Source organism: Macaca nemestrina, chromosome 9 (genome assembly GCF_043159975.1).
Source record: "Macaca nemestrina isolate mMacNem1 chromosome 9, mMacNem.hap1, whole genome shotgun sequence".
Taxonomy (NCBI): Eukaryota; Metazoa; Chordata; class Mammalia; order Primates; family Cercopithecidae; genus Macaca; species Macaca nemestrina.
In genome coordinates, this window is record NC_092133.1 from 75,734,608 (window position 1) to 75,756,462 (window position 21,855).

General features: G+C 54.7%; 1 protein-coding gene across 1 annotated transcript in view; it reads right to left on the reverse strand.

Annotated features, from left to right (window-relative positions):
* LOC105465952 (zinc finger CCHC-type containing 24) overlaps positions 1 to 21,855 on the reverse strand; it is a 63,945-nt gene that overhangs the window by 4,419 nt on the left and 37,671 nt on the right. The window contains exon 3 of the mRNA XM_011714616.2: positions 6,195 to 6,359. Coding sequence (XP_011712918.1) covers positions 6,195 to 6,359 — 165 coding nt within the window. The remainder of the gene's footprint in view (positions 1 to 6,194; positions 6,360 to 21,855) is intronic.

Genomic DNA, 21,855 nt, shown 5'->3' on the forward strand with positions numbered 1-21,855 from the left:
GGGCCCTTCTGCTGAGGGAGGCTCCCTGCGATCACCCAGTGAGTGGGCTCGAATGCCGGTTCTTCTACCTAACAGCTGTCTGACCTTGGGCAGGCCACCTGCCCCCTCTGGCCTCCATGCTCCCATCTGTGAACAGGGATGCTGATAACAGCTTTTTCATGGGCTTGTTCTCACCAGACAACTCAATGGAGATAATGAATACAAAGAGCCCGGCATGCAGACGCTGTCTGTGGTTTGTCTTATCGGTGGGAGGGGGACACCAGCTGGTGCAGGGCCATCAAAATTGAGCCAAGATCTCAAGGTGAAAGGACCTAGGAAGGGTAAGTTCCCTGCTCTCCTGGACGTCCCAGGGAGACCTCCAACAGCTCCTCCATCTAGGGCTTGGGTGTCCCCAGTTTACTGCCTGGACGGTAAGAAGGCTTTCCACCTTGAGTTAGAGTCTGGGTCCCTGTCGCCTCATCCTGGAGATCCAGCCACAGACTCTGTTCGGCTCCCAAAGGACCGTCCGATCAGTATAGTTGTGAAGTGTCACCTCCAGCACCCCAAACCCAAGCTGGTTTGCAGCCCTCACCCCCTAGGCTGGCCAGGGCCTCTTCCTGCACCCAGTCTTCCAGGACAGGCCAGAAAGGCCAGACTCAGCAGGGCCCACACAGCCCTCACTCCCCATGGCTTACACGTTATGTGGCAAAGTACTGCCACCTAAGTCAGGCCACTCTGGAACACACCCTAATGTCACCACTTCCCTGTGAGTGGCACAGGGAGGAAACAGGCCACAGATGTATGAGGAAGGGAGTTTCCACAGATGAGGCAACTGAGGCTCCAAGACATTAGGGACATCCCTGGGGCCTGCAATGAGGAGGTGGTAGTGTGTGGCCTTCCAGCCACACATGCTGTTTCCACGCCCTGTGCTGCAGGGACATGCTGCCTACTGCCTGCAGTCGGCCCCACTGGCTGCACTGTACTGGGGCTCAGGGCCAGCTTATGACCGGTGCCCACCCCAGACTGCCGCACTCCCTCCCAGCCTGGCTGAGTCCCTGGCTTTCTGTCCCCAGGACAGCACCTCCTGTGTTTGGTGGAGGGAAGGCCATCTTCACCGGCACAGCGCTCTCCCCTGGGAATTCACGGGCACCTGCCAGCTGCACCCACCCTGACTGGCATCTGCCTTCTGAGTCTTTATCTCTGGGGCTGACAGAGGTTTGGCAGGCCCAGGACTGAGGGCAGCACCTCCATGGAGACTGAAGGGGTCATCGCCAGTTTGTTTTGAAGACTGTTCTGGAACACCCTGTGTCTGGTGTCTTCTGCAGTGTCTCCATATGACACGGTATTCCCAAAGTCCGACAGACAGAGCTTTGCATGCCAGCTCTGCCACCTATCAGCCAACGGCTGTTGGGAAGGAGCTTTCTCCTCCACAACCTCGACTTGTCCTTTTGGGACCTGGGTGGGAGGTTAATAACATTCATTGCCTTTTTCCTAGTTTTGTGTGTGTGTGTGTGTGAGAGATAGAGAAGTAAATAAGATGACTGTCTTCTTTTTACTTTTTATTTATTTTTATTTTTTCAGACAGAATCTTAGTCTATCACCTAGGCTGGAGTGCAGTAGTGTTATCTCGGCTCAGTGCAACCTCGGTCTCCTGGGTTCAAGCGATTCTCCTGCCTCAGCCTCCCAAGTAGCTGGGATTACAGGTGCACACAACCACCCAGCTAATTTTTGTATTTTGAGTAGAGACGGGTTTCGCTATGTTGGTCAGGCTGGTCTTGAACTCCTGACCTCAAGTGATCCACCCATCTTGGCCTCCCAAAGTGTTGGGATTACAGGTGTGAGCCACCACACCTGGCAGACTGTCTTTTTTAGAGACAAGGTTACCGTCACATAGGCTGGAGTGCAGTGAATCCTCCCACCTCAGCCTTCCAAGTAGCTGGGACCACAGGCATGCACCACTACGCCTGGCTAATTGTTTAAAAAAATCTTTATAGCGATGAGGTCTCATTATATTGACCAGGCTCGTCTTGAACTCCTGGGCTCAAGCAATCCTCTCACCTTGGCCTCCCAAAGTGCTGGGACTAACAGGTGTGAGCCACTGCGCCCAACAGAGATGACTGTCTTAAAGTATTTTATAACCATAAAAAGCTCTGGAAGACTTAGTGATCACAGTGTGACCTGTAGCAAATCACTTAGCTTCTCTGGGACTCAATTTTCTCCTCCATAAACTGGGGGCTAAGTCTGTAACTCTACATGATAGGGTTGCTGTGAAGAGTAAGTTAGTCTATGCAAAGGGATTAGAACAGTGCCTGGCACATAGAGAGCACTCAAAATGTTGGCCAGTATTGGTATCATGTGTTATATAGCGTTAGGGGCAGCATGGCGGCAGGGGAAGCCGCGAAGTCCCGGGTGAAATGCTCTGGAAACATCCTTGCCAGCGCCCTCCTGGGCTCATCTGAGCTGCGCCCCCTCCTTGGCCGTGACCCCATGGTGCAGGTTCCCTCTGTGGGCCCTGGTCTGACTGCTCAGCCCCGCTTGGCCTGCCACTGGGCGAGGAGCTTGGGGAAGCTGTCAAGACACTCTCCTCTGTGGACGGAAAACACTGCGCAGCTGGGGCTGACCGTGGTGGAGGGCCTCCCCCACTCCCTGCAGCAAGGCAAGGCCCAGTGGCGTTTTCTTTTTGGGGGGACCAGAGCCGGCAGGGGGAGCTGCAGCTGGAGGCTGACAGGAAGCAGATGTGGCGGCCAGGAGAGTGGGGAGGTGGAGGGTTCTCCGGAGACGGAGGCCACACAGGTCAGGGCTCTGCGGGGCAGGAGAAATAAACCGGCCCTCTCCACCGCGGGGCGCCATGGGGAGCACCATCGCTGGGCTCTTCAAAGGCTCTGGACAGCTGGGGGATAGAGAGGCACCACCCTCCCACCCCCACCCAGCTTGGGAGCTCAGGAGAGATCGAGCCCTGGGTGGTGGGAGACCTGGATTCCAAGGCCCCTTGATACCAGCTGACTGGTCACCCTGCTCATGTCCTGTCTCCTCTTGGGGCCTCGGTGTCCCCAGTGCACACAGTAGGTGCTAAACAGTAGCCTAACGACTGGGAGAGGGGAAGGGCCCAGACACACGCTCTTGAGGCATCCTTTAGATTGGGTCCTGGGAGAGCTGATCCTGAATGTGGAGATGGGGGACAGGTGGTCAGGGAGGCTGCGCTGGGACTGAGCTTGGCAGGATGGAGATGGCGAGGCAGGTGAGGCCGTTGCCAGCTTGGGGATGGTGACATAAGCCAGGAATGGGCCTGGCATTATGGAAGGGGCATGGTGAGGAGCCCTGCCCAGCCAGATGCTAGGGCGATATCGGGGCAGGGGCCGAGGGCTGGAGCCACTGCAGAGACTCGGTTCCTGTGGGGCTTGGGTGCATGGGCTGGGCGCTGCCTCTCCGCTTAAGTCACAGAAGGGGTCGTAAGGACCCAGCCCCCAGGACGGTCATCACAGACCCCAGCAGCTCCCATACATCTGAGGCCCTGCAGAAACTGGACTGTTCCTGACTCCTGCCCCCAGCCAGCCACCATTATCTGCCTTCCCTCCTCCCCTCCTCCCTCCCAGGCCACTTATCTGCCCTTCCAGGCTCCAAGCTATCCTCCAGGTCCCCAGTCTACTGACCTTCTACCCCATCAGAGCTCTGCCCCACATCTCTCCCTCAGGGGAGCCTTCCCCCAATAGCTCCCAGAGCTCTCTCCCCTCCTGCCTCCTCTGTCTGCTTGTCTTTTGTGGTGACTCAGCACACATGGAAGGCCCACCCCACCCCTGGCTCCTCCATCCCCCGCTACCTCATCGACAGTGACCTTTCCCTCCCACCACCCCTCAGCCACACCCTAGACTTGGGCTTCTTCAGAAACCACCCGTCTCTGCCCCCTCCTTTTCTCCTTCCATTCCACTGGCTCCCAGACTCCCCCCAGTCCACAGGCCCACCAGGCCTCCCTCTCCACCGGGCCTCTCTAGCTTCCCCTTCCTGCTGATGCCCCATGATGAAGCACGGTCGTCATGCTTTTACAAATATGCCCACCCCCCAGCCATCTGCCCTCTGGAGTGCTTGCCCAGCCAACCTCTGTCCTGTGGACCCTTTGTACACCAGGCCTGGCCTGCACCTGCCAGGCGAGCTGTGCTGGAGCAAGTCACGGAACTAGGCTGACACCTGCCACTGCATTAGGATCACGTACCTCCCCCGGGCCTGGGATGCGGCTGGGTGGTCCAGCCAGCTTTCCCTAGCAGGCTGCTTCCTCGCTCGTCCTTCCTCAAGCCCGCCCCAGCCCGCCTCACTCCTACCTGAGAACTTTGTCTTCCATTTGCTGAGAAAACAGAAGCGTTGGATGTGAGGTTCTTCTTGCATCATCCAACCCATGGACCTTCCTAATTACCCCCTCTTCTCCCTCCCTCCTGTGCCGATGGGTGAAGCATCTCCCGTTTTTCCCCTGAATCATCAGCCTTTTGCTGTCTTCTAGATCATTCTCACCAGACTGCACTGGGCTCCAGGCTCTACCATCTCCACAACACCTAGCTCCAGGGCTCCTTCCTGGTTGTGGCTACTGCTGTGATTCTCTCCACAATCAAACTCTCCTCAAGAGACTGGACAATGAGGCATTCCCTCTGCAGCCAGATCCACACCAGCCTCCCCTGACACTGCTCCATGGACACTGCCCCGACCTCCAGGCCAGCTACACATCAGCACCTCCACTCTCGCCCTCACGCCTGACTGGCCGGGCTTCTGTGCTTCTCAAACCTTGGTTGTAGTTCAAGTTCCCCAGGTAAAAGTGATACTTTTGTTTTGCTTTGTAAAACTTTGAGGACCGTCTCCTTATTGCCAAATTTCCAAGGCACTCCTCTGTGGTCTCTATACCTGACATTTGAGCACCAAGCACCAGTCAAGCCTCCAACAGCACTTCCCAAACCCCACCCCCGGCTTCCAGGACTCCACGCTCCCTGGTTCTCTTTCTCCTTACTGGGTCTTCCTCCTCTATCTGACCATCAAACACTGGGATTCAGCAACACTTGGTCTAGGGAATCCCTTCTCTACTCCGTCCACATTCTTTCTACAGGAACTCAAATCCATTCCCTACCATGTTTAGGTTGATGACACCCACTTATGTATGGGCCATCTTGACTTCTCACATGAGCTTCAGAATTACAAATCTAACTGCCTTCTTGACGTCTCTAATTGGATTACTGCGAACATCTCAAATGTAATCTGTATCAGAGGAGCCCTGCTTTCATTTCCAACACCTGTGTCCCAGCCAGGCTGCCCAGTTCAGGAACAAGCTCCTCCATCCACTCAGGTGCTCCAGCCTGCCTGGGGTGGGACTGTTCTCCGGGGCTCCTGTTCTTCCCCCACATTCCACCACCAATCTGATGATGCTTGGTGTCGCATCCAGCTCCAGAGCCTCCTCCAGAGTTCAGCCCCCTCCCAGCTTGTATGAGGGCTACGGTGTTGTCTTTCTCACTGGTCTCCCCACTCAATCTCTGCACACAACCAGAGTAACTGACTTAAAATGAATCTGAAAGCCCTGCTGCTCTTGGGTTCCTCAAGTGCCCCCAGGGCTCTGTGACCGCCCCGTCTAGCCCTCTGCCCCAAGCCTCTCACTGCCCTCTCCTGCGCCTTCACTGAACTGTGGGCCTGGAGCGCCCCAAGTCCTTATGGCCTCAGGGCATTTGTACCTGCTGTGCCCTCTTCCTAGGATGGCCAGCCCCCAACTTGTGATAGGCCTAGCTTCCCCCTGTCCTCCAGGTCCCCGAGTCAGCAGCACCTCGTCTGAGTGACTTTCCCTGTGCAGCTGCCTGAGGTAAGACCTTCCTAGGAGGAGCTGGCCCCATCCCTCCCACATGCCTGGGCCTGGTGCACACAGCCTCCCTGTTGACACTGGCCGACTGGATGGATCAAGGAAGGAAATTGGAGTTTCCTGCTGTTTCCTGCTGTCCTCACATCTCTGTCTCACAACAGCAAGCCCTGTTCACTAGTTTTATAATTTGCTGGGATTCTCTGGTCTCAAGATCTTGGTACAGTTGCCCCACCATTCTCCTTCCCTTCCCTTCCCTCCCATTTCAGATGAGACAAGGAAAGAAAGAGTCAACTTAGAGACATATCCCTCGTAGGAGGGAGTAAACTGAGGCCCGGTAAGGGAAAAGTCACCCTCCCGTGGTCCTTCCGAGAAGGCCCCAGCCCGCCCGGCTCACCTGCTTGTGCGGGTACACGTTGATGTGGCACTTGATGCACTCCTGCCCCATGTTGGCCCAGGAGTTCCCGCTCATCCATTTTCTCTTGCACTTGGGACACTTGTACTCGCCGAAGCAGCGCTTTTTGCCCTGGTATGGAGTCAGGCCCTCGCCTTTGGGGCGTGCCTACAGGGCAGGAAGCAAACACAGGGGATTGGGGTCCAAAGGCCAAGATGATGCCCCATGGGGTTCCCCTGGCCTCTGCCTCAGTCTTCATGTCCTGTGTCCATGTGTACAGGCCCCTTTTGCCCCCAGTCTAGATAATATCAGGGATGTCCCCAGAGCACAGACAGGATCCAAAGGCTGGGAGACACATGGGGAACAGAAAACAGAGGAGATGGTGAAAAAACAGAGGAGCACGTCTCTTCTAGATTTAAGGAGTAAAGTATTCAGTGGTGGCTGGAAATTACTTCCTTAACTCACACGTCATCAAGGGCAGCTGGTCTCATGGGCCTGCACACAGGCACTCTTTGGCCTACCCAGCAGTGTGCTTTAAAGGGTCATTGAAGAGGCAGTACAAGCGCGGAAACTGGTGGCAGTGCCAATGAGTCTTCCTCCTCCCTGCACCCAGTCAGCTCCTCTACTAGGAGGCAATCCAATGTCCCTCATACCACTCCAAAGGCGGGCCCTGCATTTACAGATGCATATGACATACCAATTTGTACGTACATTCTTTTCCATCATGAAAATGGAAACAGATTATCCATCTGGTTCTGCATCTTCCATTTTAAAACTTTATCTTATTTTGTTTTTTCGAGACAGGGTCTCGATATATTGGCCAGGCTGGACTCAAACTCCTGGGCTCAAGGGATCCTCCTGCCTCAGCCACCTGAGTAGTTGGGACTACAGGTGCATACAGCTGTGCCTGGCTACTGTTTTCTTACTGAATAATACATGTTAGAGTTTTCCCTACATCACTACAAATAGAGCTACTGCATTCGGTTTAACAGCTGCACACAGTATGAGTCCATGCAAGCTCCATAGTGCATGGACCAGTTACTATTTTAGAACATCAAGCTTGTTTCTGTTCTTCCATCATTACAAACAATGCTCTAATGAACAACTTCATATGTGTATCATTTTGCACATGTGTGAGTGTATTTGTGAATATAGAAGTAAAATTGTTGGGTCAATGGGTATGAGCACCACTAATTTTTAAAGAGCAAATTCCCACTGCCCCTCCCCACATACTGCAGGTATCCCAACTTAACATTCCACAACAGCATCAACAGAGTTTTCATTATCACCAATCTAAGAGGTAGAAAATCTTCTCAGAGGAGCTTTGACTTTCATGTCTTTTATTATGAGCAAGAGTGAATTTGCCATGCATTTAAGAATCACTTGTGTTTCATTTGTGAACTATTTGTTCATACTCTTTGTGATTCTTTTTTCCTGCAAGAGTAGCCTAATATTTTTCTTGTTGATTTGTAATTGCATTTTATATATGAAAGAAACAAGCTGTCTCCCACACAGTGTTATTTTAACAGCTTTACTGAGATATAATTCATGTATCTTACATTTTACCCATTTAAAGTGGACAAATCAATTGGTTTTAAGTATATTCACAGAGTTCTACAGTCATCACCACAATCTAATTTTAGAATATCTTTATTGCCCCCCAAAAGTAGCCCTATACCCAGTAATAGTCCTTCCCCATCCTACTCCCACTTCCTTACCCCACACAGCCCTAGGCAGTCACTAATGTACTTTCTGTCTGTCTGGATTTCCCCATTCTAGGTATTTAATATAAGTAGAAACATACAACATTTGTCCTTTTGTGTCTGGTTTCACTTAGCATCATGTTTTCAAGGTTTATTCATGCTACAGCATATGTCAACACTTCAGTCCTTTTTGTTGCCAAATAATATTCCATGGTATGGATATGCCATGTTTTATTAGCCCATTTATCAGATGATAGACATTGGCGCTTTCTCTAATGTTTGGCTATTATGAATAATGCTATTATGAACATTCACATGCAAGCTGCAAGTGTTTTTAAAAGTTGAATGAGTTACCCTAATATTTGCAAATGGGAGATTTCACACAAATACGACCACTCTGATCTAGAATCCCTGCCGGCTGAGGTTAAGGAGTGGCTACCCCATCAGCTTCCTCCACATCACCTCTGCTCCCACCAGCTGCAGCTGAATTTATGTTCTCTACTAGGTCTTCGCAGGCTTTGAGTTGGAGAGGCTTAAACGCAGGCTCTCCACGGTGGCTATTCAAAGTGTGGTCCCCAGACCAACAGCGACAGCGCCACCAGCTTGTTAGAAATGTAGAGTCTCAAGCTCCACCTTGGATCTGCAGAATCAGAGCTACATTTTAACAAGAGCCCCAGGGAATTAATATGCCATTACATTAAAGAAGCGCTGGGCTATGAGATGATGTTGCCATAGTAACTTTCCTTGGGGAACTGCCCATTTATGAAGTGGTGCGTAATGGTTAAGGGCACACACTCTGGATCCAGATCCTAGCTCTGGGATCTTGGGTAAGTTACTTTACAAGGATAAGGACAGTAACTACCATATAAGACTGTTCTGAGGATTAAATGAGCTGAGGATTAAATGCAAAACATTTAGAACAGTGCCTCGCACACAAGGCAAAACAGGAATATTAGTGCTATTATTATTTATTAATGTAGAACAAAAAGTGGTATATAAAATGGGTACATAGTTTCTTCCTTTAGTAATCATGCCTCTTTGTCCCAGGCGCCATTACTACCACTTGGTGATAGCCTGCTAGAATTTCAGGCAAAACACTAAGGGGGGACATGCGTGCTGAGTGCGCAAACCTAAAGTTAGAAAGTGACACCAACACCACCCTGATCTCCTGGGCCCACTGCCTAAAGTCTTTGGATCCTCAGTGGCCTTCCTGGCAGCTGTAACATTCTTGGGAGAAGTTTCAGCCTGAGTTCCAGGGCAGGGCTGCCCTCAGCACTGGTCAGATCTGAGAGAGGGGTCAGCCACACCCGAGGGAGTGCTCAGTGGGCAGCCAGGGCCCAGGGGCCAGTCAGTTTGTAATAGAGGGGTCAACGTGTGCCTCTGAAGGCACACTGAGCTCTGTTGATCTCAAGTTAGTGGGTGTCCCTCTGACCATTTCTGGTGCCCGCTTCTCCTTCACCTGGGGTCTGGAACCTGTGACTTCTAAGCCATCCCCTCTATCACAACCCCTCATCTTCCATCATCTGAAATAAAGCACTGGATGAACTCACTCCCCCATGTCTCCCCAGAAGCATCTATGTCTTCAGAAGGGATAAGGGGGCAGGCGTGGGTGCCTCCCTGATGCTGAGGTCTGAGATTCCTTGATTGAAGGTGGGAACTTGGGGACTCTCACCAGCCAGGCCCACTCTGGAGCTGGTTCTGCAGGCCTCTTAGCTTAGGGAGCTCACAGGACCAGGTGCCTGGCCTCACACAGTTGGGGCAAAGGGCAGGGGTCAAGGTACCAGAAGGAGGGGTCAAGTCATTCCAGGACACTGGGCAGAGTGAAGCATGGGGACTGAAGCCACACTGGAGGTGGACTCTGGGAATTTGTTCCCCGAGCCCCTGCTTCAGAAATGAACAGGAAGGAAACCCACACAGATAAAGGAGACACTGAGTGCGAACTGAAGGAAACAGGAAAATGAAAGAGAAGAGCGAGGGGTGAGCCAGGAAGCATGGACGCACCATGTAATTAGAAAAGCAGCCGTCTGGAGCCATCCATCAGGGCGTGTGGGCTGCTTGGCAGGCAAGGGATGGGGCCCCAGCCTCCTGCAGGACCAGACGTCCTCAGTGCACCATTCCCATGGCTGCTGTCAGGCCAGGCACTGGGAGGGCCTGGCTCCAACATGCCATTGCATGGGATGTGGCTCAAATTGTGGTCTCCAGGACCAGATGCCTGCAATGACATCTGGCTCTGCCTGTGACTATCTGGGGGGTTCCTTGTCAAGTTATTCAAACTCTCCGTGCCTTGGTTTCCTCATCTGGAAACCAGGATGATGACAAAGGACCTGCCTCCCAGGGCTGTTGGGATTTGACACATTCATGCGTGTAAAGGTCTCAGCTCAGTTGCTGGCACACTGCAAGTGCTCGGTCACCATTAGCTATTTCGGGGTGATTCTCTTCTTCCTTGCCTGCACTAGGAGAGGGAGCAGAGGTGTCTGAGGTATTGCAGAGGCTAGGGCTGAGGTCCGCAGGCATTAGTCCCAGGAGGATGGTTCCAGAGATGGGAGGGAAACCTGGGAGGGACATCTGGGTCACTCTCTATCCCTGGGTAGGAACGGATTGGCAAGCAAAAGAAGAAACAGCATTAGGCGTCTTCACTTTCTAGAATTCTCATGGAAGGACCATGCTGCAGAAGCTCTGGGGACACTGGTGGCAGAGGTTGAGGAAAGAGGAAAGAGAACTGGCATTAGTGTGGCACCGCCTGTGTGCTGGGCTTTATGCTCAGGACTCCACAGCCCACTAGGCCCCCAACGAACTCTCCTAGAATCCTGTGGGGCAGGGGACATTATCAACCCATTTAACAGATGGTGAAACTGAGGCACAGGGAATGGGTGGGACTTGCCAAAGTGCTTCCAGTGCGTGAAGGGCAGCAGGCTAGGCCCAGCAGGCTCTTCCACAAGGCCACACTTGATTCACCTCTTGTCTGCCATCCCCAAAATTGTCCCCACCATGATGGAGGCTTGTGCTGTTGGGGAGAGACCCCCTAGCAGGAATTTTATAAGAAAATTCCTAGAGCTTCCCCTCAGCCCAGTCCAGTGTCAGGCCTTGGCTGTGACCTCTGTAGAGGTGGCCTGTAGGGCAGGGGTAAAGGCAGTGGATGGAGGAGAAGACAGGACTGTGGGCAGCTCTTAGCAGCGAGGAGCCACTTCCTGGAAGGGTTCAGTCCCGACATTGTTTATGCTTACAAATGAGGGCAGGGCCAAGGGGAGAAGGAATTTCTAACAGAACAAAGGCTTCTCTACTCACCACCCCCCCACCCCCCACCATCCCCCAGCCCCGCCTCCTCCCAGAAAGGCACAGCCTCTTCTCATAAACTTCAGCATGAAACAGACGGTAACTGCTGACAGCACTGCAGGGGCCACCACCCGCCTGGTTGGGAAGGATGCCAGGCCTGACCAGGCTCTCCTGACCCAGGCCCCTGCCATGTACCCCTCTGGGGAATGACATCTGCCAGGAGGCTGGGCAAAGCTCACTGGAGCTCAGAAACCACCCCTTGTAGCACAGACAGGCCCTTTGGGGACCCGAGAGGCAAGAGGACTCACTCAAGGACACACTCAGTAAATCTGACTGAGCTCGGGGGAGGGAGGGATCCTCTGACTTCCAGACTGGGGCTTGGATCGTCACAGGAGGGCAGCCTGGGAAGTGGGAAACTGTGGCCAGAGTGGGGGTGGGAAGGAGGAGCCAAGCCAAGGAGCAAAGAAGGCAGCACTGCAGGGCGGGGAAGTGGGAGGGGCCCCCCAGGCAAGCCAGTGGCTGGGGAAGAGATGTGGAGGAGGCTCACACTGGCTGGGCACTTCTTCAGAACGGTTCAGTGTTTTCTTCCCATCCCTGCGTGAAATCTCTTGTGGTTGGCTGGGAGGTGGTGAGCTCCCTTTTACTGGGGGTATGCAAGCAGAGGCTGAGTTAACAAGTATCAGGGAGGCTGCTGAGGGGGCCTTTGCCCTGGTCAGGCAGGTGGATCTGGTGACTCTGGAGGCACTTCCACCTCTACAGTCCTTCCAACCCCCGCATCTGGTAAAGGCCAACCAGGCAGGTGTGCAGACAGGCACTCTGAGATGCTGCTGGGTGGGGACTGAACAGGTATATTTTCCTACTGTATTTCTATATGACAACTTCAAACTTCTGTAAGCCTTCAAACTTTAAACAAATGTGCATTCCTTATTCTAAGCAAATCCATCTCTGGGCGACTATCCCAAGGAAATTATCAGACATGTGGACAAAAGAGATGTTCAGAAATGTCCATTACAGCATGAGTTAGGACAATGTAAATCTGGAATGAGCAAAATATTCAAATACAATGCCTGGGTTCCCTAAATTACGTTGTACCCTTTGGATGAATGACAACAAAGCCATTAAAATAGTTATGGTGATTTTTTTTAGGGGTTTGGGAAAATACTTGTAAAGAGAGCAGGATAAGCAACCGAAGACAACCGCTGCACAAGAACAGGACTGGCAGGAAAGCAGCCACAAAGGCTGAGAGACAGGACTGTTGATGATCTTACTTCTGCAGCTTACTCTCTTTCTTAACGAATGAATTGCCTTTAATGAGTGGGTTACTGTCTTGGAAGAAGATGATAACCAGCCCACTCCCTGCCCCCCAGGGCCCTCCTGCCCCCTAGGGGGCGCACTGTGCTTTCACAAGGTGACAGAAACCCCAGAGATGGTGGCTCTGGCCACACTCCTGCCCCTGCAGGTGCGGACCCTGGGGCCTGAGCACTGGCTGGCCTCAGGCTGCTGGTTCTGTTGGATCATGCTCATGTCCATAGAGCTAGCCGCCCAACCATGGAATGCACTCCCCACCCCTGGGTCCCTTCTGCTCCTTCCATTTTAAGGGAAGTCAGACATGTCCACACACTGTCACGTAACACCAGAGCCTGACTGGTCACTCCTCTCCAGCTGCTTGAAGTCCCATCACGAGTGAGTGATCCTTTAGGGTGAAGCTTGATCTCCTCACCCCTTTGAGACAGTGAATCCCTTTTGCACAGAGGTGACATTGTGGCCTTTGGTTGTTGAGGCATAGAATCACAGGGACTGGGAGGGGAGCAGGGTGGGCACTGGGAGCCTGAGGCTGTGCCCTGCACACCATGATTCCAGGCTTCACTGTGCCCCAGGATGCATGGCCTCTGCTCTCTGGATATGGGTTCCAGCCAGGCCTCGATACCTCCCAGCCTGAGGTAAGCGCCTCACCCCCAGACCTGGCCTTGCCACTCCCATCTGCACAGGGGCGCAGGCCTGTGCCCTGCCAAGCCCTGGGATGGAGAAATCACTGTTGCTCCATCATTGGGTATTTTTGGTCAGGGCAAGGCCCTCTTTATGCCCTGACAACCACCCATGAGCTAAGTACTGTTAGTCCCAGGTTTCAGATGGGAACGCTGACGCATGAAGAGGTTACATGGCTTGCCAAAGCTACACTGTCAGGAAATGGGGCAGTCCAGATCCGAGCCCAAGCCCCTTAACGTGGGCTCACTTTCTAAACTGCTATGCAACATGCCAGGATTGCACAAAGAAGAGACCCACCAAGCCGGGATGGTGAGAAACAGGAAGGGGCCGCTGTTCTCATGGGTCCTGGCACGCTGGGGGCATCCCTTCCCATCTCTGGGCCTCAGTTTTCCCATCTCCAGAATGAGAGGTTGGACTGACTGCTGGGCAGGGTCACTGGCCTCCCAGGAGGCCCATAACTCAGCATGTGCCTGGCAGCCCACTCACGCTCCGCCCTCCCATGGAGCACAAGGCCGGCCCCACCGTGCGTCCAGCTGAGAGGTTCTGGCTGGAGCCAAGAGGAGCAGGGGGAGGAAATAAAGAACAGATGGGCTGCCCGCCGGCCCCTGTCCCGCCTGGTCTGCCCAGTCTGCGTGCTTTCCTGCAGCCCTGCCGCTGAGGTGGCCCTGGGCTCCAGTCTACCTTCCCAGAGAGGAAGATCCCCAGTCTCAGGAGTTTGAGAAAGACTTTCCACTGATGCAGAAACAGAGGTCACAGGGGTGGGGCAACTAGTCCACAGAGGGGGTGCAGGGCTGGCCATGGGCTCACGACCCCAGCCCAGGACCCTCTGTGTGGCCTTGCTGGCCCTTGCCAGAGGAGGCAGAAGGTCCCTGGTCATTCTCCCTAGTGTCTCTCTTTGAGCCTGGGGCAGTGTGGAGTAAACAGGGGATAGAGGTCAGAGGTCCAGGTTGGGCCCTGGCTCTCCCACGCCTGTCTTAGAGCCTCGGTTTTTCTTTTTCTTTCTTTCTTTTTTTTTTTTTTTTTGAGACAGAGTCTTGCTCTGTCACCCAGGCTGGAGTGCAGTGGTGTGATCTCGGCTCACTGCAAGCTCCGCCACCCAGGTTCACGCCATTCTTCTGCCTCAGCCTCCTGAGTAGCTGGGCCTACAGGCACCTGCCACCATGCCCGGCTAATTTTTTGTATTTTTAGTAGAGACGGGGTTTCACCGTGTTAGTCAGGATGGTCTCGATCTCCTGACCTCGTGATCCGGCCACCTTGGCCTCCCAAAGTGCTGGGATTACAGGCGTGAGCCACGGCGCCTGGCCAGAGCTTCGGTTTTTCTATCTTCCATGTGAGGGGGCTGTTCTGGTGGAGCTGGAGACACTAACATTCAATGAGCACCTACAATGTGCCACACGCTTTCTGACCTGACTCTCAAGAGCCCTTTCATTTGACAGGAGAGCAAACTGAGGCACAGAGAGGCCAACCAACCTGCTCAAGGCCACACAGCTGTGGAGCCGAAACTTAAACCCAATCTGCTGACTACAAAACGACACTTTCCACTGAATGCGCAGCCTCTCCGAGAGACGGTTGAGAGAAAATTAAAGAGAAAGCCTGCTCCTAGGAACACAGCCCCACCTCTGACCTCTGACCATGGCCACCACCTCAATATTCATTTGTTCACCTACTTTACATTGAGCACCCACTCTGCACCAGGCTCTGTGGAAAATTCCAGAAATATGGAAACAAGACAGATGAAGAATATTTTGTCTTCATGGAGCTCTCAGTCCAAGGCCTTCCAAAGAGGTCAGCCCGGTGACCCTTTCCCCAACCATGGCCCACACCAGTCACGAACTTCCCCAGCCACATACTCCCAGGCTCAAGCCCAAGTCGGACTGACACCTGTGAAAACATGCTTGGACTCATGCCCTCAGGCAGAGGCCACACAGACCTCCCAAGTGACAGGCATGGGACCTATGCATGGCACATGAAATTGTCTCTGATCACTGCCACGGCCTCATGAAGTCAGTACTCTTAACCCTAATGACAGATGAGGAAACTGAGGCTCAAGACAGGGGGAGCAAGTCTGCCAAGTGCTGAGCCCCTGGCTTTTCCTTCCCTTCTGTGCTCTGTGGTACTGCTTTAGGGACCAACCAAAGACCTCCACACTCACATGTCCACATGCACGGCTGGGGGAGGCAGGTGGGAGGGCTGCAGCCCTGCAGCCTGGTCTGGGCAGCTGCAGGCTCCACGGAGGCCCCGGAGGAAGCAGGCGGTCAGAGGGACAGGCGGGCTGGGCCGCGGCCTGCAGGATGCCGGGAGGGAGGAAGGACGCAGCAAGAGGCCACCCAGGGCTTCCTCTGGAGCCTCAAGGGCCTCCTTGTCTGCGCACAGCCGTCCTCACCTCCTTGCCCAGGGCCCCCTCCCCTCTTCTGGGATCCTGCTGCAGCCCAGCATGGGTCCAGAAGGCCTGGCCTCTTGTCACCCCTCCCCCCCCACCCTGTTCCCAGCCCAAAGCCACCGCAAAAATGCCATCCTGATTCCACAACACTAGGGTTTGTCAAAGTGCAGGGAACAATGGGAGCTTTCACAGGGACAGGAAAAGGCCTCAGGAAAACCCTGGGGAGGAGGGCATGGAGTGGGGGTGTGGAGAGGAGGGAAGGGAGATAGAGAGGAGAAAACAAGCGGGAGACAGAGAGATGAGGGAGAGATCCTGGAGAGACGGGGAGTGAGGACGTGATGTTGGGAATGAGGGGCAGGGAGTGAGAGAGTGCCCGTCAGAGCAGATAAGAGGAGAGGGGGGCGACAGGGTGCCCAGGAGAGGCAAGACATGATGTGGAAACAAACCAAAAGGGCTGGGAGACAGAGACATTCGGGGGGACGGGGCCCACAGAGACCAAGGAGCCCCTCCAGGACCCAGAGAGGTGCCAAGCCCCCCAACACTCCGTGCCTCCAGGCCCTGTGCCCGGCCCTGAGGCACCACTGCCCAGAAGGCAGCAGAAGCCCCCTCTCCAAATCCCACCCCAGCCAGGCGATTTGGCGTAATCTCAGGCAAAACTTTTTGGAAAGCAAAGACATTTTAATCACATGAACAGCCACTCCCTAAGTTATCTGTTTCCTGCTCTGGCTTTCCTCCCTTAGCAAACCACATGGATCAGAGTGGAGGGGCGGGAGGGGAAGAGGGGCCGGTCCAGAGGGGTGGAAAGCTTCCGAATCACAGGGATTGCAAAAGACAGAGGTTTCCTCCACCGCTGCAGAGACAGGGATTGCTGGCTGCCTTAGTGGGTGGATGGAAGATTTGCAGCCACCCTGCTGTTCGCTGATTGCTGGAGTGGACTCTTGAGTTTGAAAACCATGTGTTGTTTCCAGGTCTTGCACATCCCTCTTTGGGTCCCATTTGCTCAGCAAGTCCTTTCTTCTGACTGCACCCCTCTGTCCTGCTGCAGTCACCGGCCGAGCTGGGCCAGGCAGAGTCTCCTCGAATACTTAAATGAAGGCCCACTTCAAGTTTGGGCCTCACCGCAGAGCTGAGACAAAACACTGAAGGCATTCAGGCCCCTTCCCCCTCTGGCCCCAGCTGACCTTCCACCCACAGCGCTTACACTCCAATAAAGAACAGTCGCTCCCCGCAGGTGACAAGCTGCCCATCTGTGCCTTTTTCTTGCTGTTCCCTGTACCCAACACTTCACCAGTGAACGGCCATGTACCCTTCAAGAGCAAGCTCCAGGGGTACCCTGATCTCCCTGGCCCAGAGAGGGCTAATGCCCTGCTTGGGAGCTCACCCCACTGCCAAGTCCCAGGCTGGCTGCTGTGGAGCCAAGAACCCACCTGCTGCCTTACCCTGGAGAAGGCCCTCTCCCTGAACTTCCAGGGGACTTTGTGGTCTGCACCACACACTTAGCTCCGGGAAAGGCGAGAGACATGATCTGCCCTAGGTCATGTCCTGCCCTGACCCAGCCTCCAGCTTGCCAAACTCAGAAATTTCATCCGAAATTTAAAAGAAATTCCCCAAACTGCCATCTTGTTTTCCACAAGCCTCTCCGTGTGCTGTGGTCAGGCACGCCCTCCACACCTCTCACTTCTATGGGAGCACTAGGCTCAGGCTGGGACTCAGAATCCATCGGCGGCTGGAGGGGACACCAGGAGTGGCAGTGCCTGCAAAGGGTGAGGTGTGAGGTGGACAGCAGAGGTTAGGGCAGGGCGGAGGTCACACAGATAGGAGGTGGCAGTGCCGGGGCTGATTGTGGCGTGGGCTCTGTCCACTCCCAGGACGCCCCCTTGGGCTACGCTGAGCACCCTGGAAGGCTGTCTTGAGCTAGCAGTGCCATTTGCACAGGGCAGCTGGCCCCTGGCTCTGTGTCTGAAGGCGTCCCTGGCAAGGCCTGGCTAGACACGGCCGTGACCAGCTCAGCTGTCCCTGGCTGGAGGGAAGGTGGTGGGTCAAGAGGTAGAAAGGCCTCAGCCTGGAGTGAGGCTTTGGGTGTGAGGGCCACAGCCCTGGGAGGAGGGGACAGGGGAGCTCAGCTCAAAATAGTGATGGGGGAAGGGTGTGCAGGGTGGCCAAGTGCCAGAAAAGAAATCTGATCTGTCCTGGCCAGTGAAATGCTGAAGTCAGCAGTTTGGGGCCACTCTGGCAGAGGCCTGGGGGCTGGGGCCCCCACTGCTGCCTGGCAAGAGGCTGCGGGCCTGACTTCCAGCCTCGAAAAAACCTCACATAAATCACCTCCTCTCTCTGGGGTTCGATCTCCTCATCTGGCCAGTGATGGGTAGAAAGAGAAGCAAACTTTTCACCTCTGGGTGAGCGCTGGAGCTCACGGTGCTTAGGAGACTATGACAACCACAGACAGGGGTGGAGAGTGCTGAGTCTCCCCTGCGTGCTGGGGCTGGCCACGCACAGAACCTGTAGGTAGCTTCATTGTGATCCCATTTCCAGGTGAGGAAATAGAGGCCCAGAGAGGTTAAGTCACCTGTCCAAGGTCACACAGCAAATAAGCAGCAGGTTTCGAACCATGGCCTTTCTGGCTGTTGCCCAATTCCCTCATTGCTGAGTGAGCTATCGGAGGTCCAGAAGGCCATGGACAGGTACAAAGGACACCTGTGGCACCTGTTCTTCAGGTGGGGGTGGGGGTGCTCTGCAGAGGAAGAGCTGCTCTTACGTGACTTTTACAGGGGGTCGCAGGGAGGAAGGAAGCCTCACATTTCCCACCCCTGCTGACCCTGCTTCTTCACCAAGGGGCTGGAAAGACATTCCCAAACTGACCTTTCTGCACTGTCCCCAAAGGCAATGGTGTTCTGTGCAGGAAGTTCTAGAGGAAGCAGGATGATAGAGTGTCCCCAAATGGTCACTTCCCCTGCCTGGGCCCCAGGTCCCTGGCTCTAAAACCCTTACAGCTCCTGCTATGTGTGGGGTTACCTCCACCAGCCATTTCGTCCTCCCTTTAACCCCTACAGATGAGGAATCCAAGGCACAGAGAGGTTAAGAGATTTGCCTGAGGCCACACAGCCAGGAAACAGCAGAGCTGGGATCCAAACCCAGGCCTGACTGACTGCTGCAACACTGCATGCCTCCTACGTGGCCTTGAGCTCTGACCTTCTCATTGCCCTTGTCTGTGGACAGCCCCACAGGACAATAATCCCGCTGGTGCGCTGAAAAGGGAGGAGAAGGAGAAGGGGCTGGCTGGTGGTACTTGTTTTCATACCCACCTTTACACACCTCAATCTCACTCCCTGGCACACCCTGCCTCCCAACCAAATCCAGTGGAAGCTGCACTTCCTCCTGGAAGCCTCCTTGACTGCCCTGCCTGCAGGGACCCTTCTGGTCTGTGCCCCCTTGCCCCAGGGCTCATCTTGTCACTCTCTGTGCCACAGGGCCACCCTAGGACCCCCTCCACACCTACTGAAGGCAAGTTGGACACACGCCCTGCAACCCGTGTGCACATATGGCCTCTTTGCTAGGGTCTGAGACAGCGCCTTTAAAGTGCTGATGGGGTGGAGCACCAGCCAGGTGCAGACTTGCCCCCAGGGAGCGCCTGTCCCAGAGGAGCACTCAGTGGTGTGGGAGCCAGGCTGACCATTGCACAGTAACCGTACCACACAGAGGGCTGGGAGTGCCAGTCCACATTCCCCAGCAGGAAGCGAAGGTTCATTCTGAAGCCACACGGCTGTGCTCGTTTTTCTGATTCCAGATTCCAGATTCCTGAGCCCCTGCTTCTAGAGCACGCATTGTTCTTCGCTCATAAGAGCACGCACAGGACCATCGGGGCATTGGTACACTGCACGCTGCTGCCCCAGCCCTGGAGTCTCAGAATCAATAGGTCTGGGGAGGCCTGAGAACCAGAGTGTCTCACAAATGCCCAGGTGATGCAGCTGCTGCTGGTCTGGGGACCCACCTGGGGAGCCACCGCCCCAGGGATCCTGATCACAGTCTGTTAAAGTCCAATCAGATACTGTCACCTCGACGCTGCCCCCATATGCCCATTCTACAGCCCAGGAAACTGAGGCACAGAGACGGCAAGTGACTTGCTCAAGCCATACAGGAAGTTAGGGTCAGAGCTGGGAGTGGAGCACAGGGTTCCTAACCCCAGGAGCTGGGCTGGTTGCAGGACAGTGAGGCTGCTGTGCTTGAGCGGGGAAACAGTCTGGATTGGGGGAGAAAGGGCCATCTCTTTAAAAGCAAGACCGGTGGTGGTGTTGGTGGCGGCGGGGTACTGGGGAGGGCTGGCCTGGCTCTCCTGGCCCAGCCCCAAACCTGTGACTCCTCGGCATCTGGAAACCATCACTGGGAACAATGATCGTGGAGCAGGAGGCCGGGCTGCTCAGGGGCTCTAGCCCTGTCTGTTCAGGAAGGCAAAGGAACACAGAGCCCGCAGGCACCTCCTGCCCCCACCTCCACCACTGATGTTTGCCTTGGCACCAACACACACAGCTCCCAGTGGGCCCAGCTGTCGGGAAAAGTCAGCCCCTGAGCTACAGATGTGGAGGCTTGTGGCAAGATTGGGTGCCCAGAAGCCTGGACAGAAGCCCGTTGACGCCAGCTTAGCTCCCTGCTCTGCCTGCACAACTCCTGGCTTATGATTATAGCACTCTGGGCCTCAGTTTCCCTGCAGGGAGCTCAGGGACTACCCAGGTTAGGCTAGCTGCTTACTATATAGTGGCATGTATCTGACCAGCTTGATGCCTGGACCCCAGCTGTCCCCAGGGATCCCGCTTGTCCTCCGTAGGCCAAGCAACCAGCCAGGGAGCAGGGAAAGCTTTGGAGCACCAATCGCCACGTGCATTTACTTCCTCTCCACGTGTGCCTCGACAACTATGAATTAGGCACCCACAAGGCACTGGAGGGGGGTGGTTAACAATACAGATGCAACCCCGGCCCCCATGAACTTATAGCCAGGCATGGAGGAAAAGAAAAGTAAGTATCCCATTCAGATCATTAAAGCTGTGATGAGAGCTATGAAGAAATGGGGTGCCGTGGCAGAGAAGAATGGGGATCCCCTCTTCAGAGTGGGAAGCCACACAGAAGGTCTGTTCAGGGTAGTCAACCATTCCCGGTCTCTGATGGTTCACAGCCTAAACTGCGTAAGGTGGGTGTTTCTGATCTCCTTCCTGACCCAGCCCCTGACCCAGTCCCAACACACTGCCACCAACAAGCTCTGTGACCTGCGGTAAGCCCCTTCCCTGCCTGGGTCTCAGTGTCCCCATCTGTCCATGATGGGGGGATAAAGTAAAATCAGGAAAGGCAAATACTTCTCCCTGTGTGTCCACTCGTTACTTGCCACCAAACCACTGTGGTGTAAAGGATTCTGCAGCTACATCCAAGCTCAACAGGCAAGAATGGTGTGATTTTCGTGGTACCTGCCCTGCCATGGCCAGGGGAAGCAGGAACACATGACTTGTGTTGGCATTCCTGACCTAGATGATCCCTAAAGATCCTTCCAAAGCAAATAGTTCCACGAGTAGACGGCACACAGGCTTGAGAAGTGGACAGAGTCCAAGTCCTGGCCACTGCTTCTGCACACCTGTGGGGCTGTAACAGAGGCTAGTTTTTGCCAGGCTTGGGCCACTTGGGGGGTGTGCCTTCAAAGCACGACTCTGGCTGCGGAAGCTCTTTAGAAATGTGACTCTTCCTCCGGGAGCCTTCCCTACCAGCACTCCTAGCAGACATCTCTCCTGCCCTCCAGGGACCCCCGCACCTTGTGGATCTCTGTAGGAAGCACTTAGGATGCATCCCTCTCAGCTCTTGTGTCTATCACTTCCTTCCCTGCCCTCTCCTCAGGGACAGAGACTCTGTAGAGGTCCCCTCTGATTCCCTGGGCCCAGCGTGGGTCTGGCATAGGACAGGGGGCTCTGGGGAGCAGGTGAAGGACAAGTGACCATTTGGACATGACTATCAGCCTGAGAGAAGTAGCTGGAGGAGAAAGCCAGAGGGGTAGGGGAGGTGTGGGGATGCGGCAGGCAGCGGCTTGGCAACTTCCTGGGCAAGCACGCTGGTCACTGTTCCTGGTCCTCAGTGTGGCTATTGTCCCTGATGGTCCAGAGAACGGGCTCAATAGGGCCTCTGTCCCTCCCTGAGCAGGCTGGCCTAGCTCAGTGGTGTCCCACCCGGGCAGCTGGAAGGCGAGGGCCGACACTTCCTGTCCCCACTGCCAGTGTTTGGAGGAACAGGGGGAGGAAGGGGACTCTCAAGACAAGCACCCATCTGTGTCCCCTAGAGAAGAGCTGCCCAG